General features: G+C 47.1%; 2 protein-coding genes across 2 annotated transcripts in view; one reads left to right on the forward strand and one right to left on the reverse strand.

The window, feature by feature from the left end:
* Positions 1-329, forward strand: part of LOC113209726 (uncharacterized) — a 2,788-nt gene extending 2,459 nt beyond the window's left edge. The window contains exons 10-11 of the mRNA XM_026427391.2: positions 73-103; positions 185-329. Coding sequence (XP_026283176.2) covers positions 73-103; positions 185-243 — 90 coding nt within the window. The 3' untranslated portion in view covers positions 244-329. The remainder of the gene's footprint in view (positions 1-72; positions 104-184) is intronic.
* LOC113209732 (farnesol dehydrogenase) overlaps positions 317-1,030 on the reverse strand; it is a gene marked incomplete at its 5' end in the record, with an annotated part of 6,914 nt that continues 6,200 nt past the window's right edge. Inside the window, 1 exon segment of the mRNA XM_052273358.1 lies at positions 317-1,030.

The raw sequence follows: 1,030 nt of genomic DNA on the forward strand, positions 1-1,030 counted from the left end.
ATCACGCCTAGCGTGAAAATCACGCTCGCGTTTTGGGAACTCCGTATCCACCTTTACAAATATTTGTTTCAGAACTGTCCTGAACAAGAGTGGAACGTGAAAAGTAAGCGTGTTATTTTAAATGCCAGAATTCACGTTGCTTGGTTGAGTAAACATATTGACACTTGGTTTGTGTGTTCTGCAGGTCGGTATTGCGACAGAGTGCGCGCCGTCATCCGCTCGCGCCGAGGAGGTGCTTCCTAGGGCCAAAGGTCGTTGTTTGGGTCAGCCGAGGGCCAGACCCACCCAAAACATAGAGTAGTGTAATAAAACAAACTTATTTTCTATTATTTATTTATCATATGTTTTTTTCGTTAAATTAAAAATTTTCTCAAGTATATTATATGCACCACAAGCCGTCGAGCGGCATTTGTATATAATAGACGGTTCCGACAGTGCGCGTTTAAAGAAGAAATCGAGAAATCAGGACCGGAACCATACTGAAATCACAGCTAAAACCAGTAGAAAGTAATTTTGAACGTTACGAAGGAGTTACTGGAAGTTATTTCAACCGAACTGCAGTGTTCAAACTATAAAATGAATAAAATGTTCGAACTGGTTCCGGTCTTCATTTCCTTACTTCTTCTCTAAACGCGCACTATCGGAACCATCTATTATTTTCCGCCAATCACAGCAGAGTGATAGAGTGTTTTGGACTGGGGTTCGATCGAGCCGATGCACAGTCGCACAGCACGCAGGTGCCGCCGTTCGGGCCAGCCAGCATGGGTCCGCGTGGGTGACCTTGGCTTGGTCGCCGCGGGCGTACAGAGGCACAACCGCGAGTAAACAGTTGAGGAAGCCATAGTGAGCGTTGCCTACCTACCAGGCGGGCCCAAGGGCCGTCTCAAATTGGAGAATAATAAGGGCTGGTTAAAGGAAGTAAGCAACAGCAGCGGCAGCTCGTCTCCCTCAGCTGTCTCTCGGTCTACAATCGGCCCGAACCAAACAATTTTAGTCCGTTTCATGCGTTTTGTGAGGAGCGGAGGGGGGG

The sequence above is a fragment of the Frankliniella occidentalis genome, unplaced genomic scaffold, assembly GCF_000697945.3.
Source record: "Frankliniella occidentalis isolate FOCC.00 unplaced genomic scaffold, Focc_3.1 Scaffold265, whole genome shotgun sequence".
Lineage (NCBI taxonomy): Eukaryota > Metazoa > Arthropoda > Insecta > Thysanoptera > Thripidae > Frankliniella > Frankliniella occidentalis.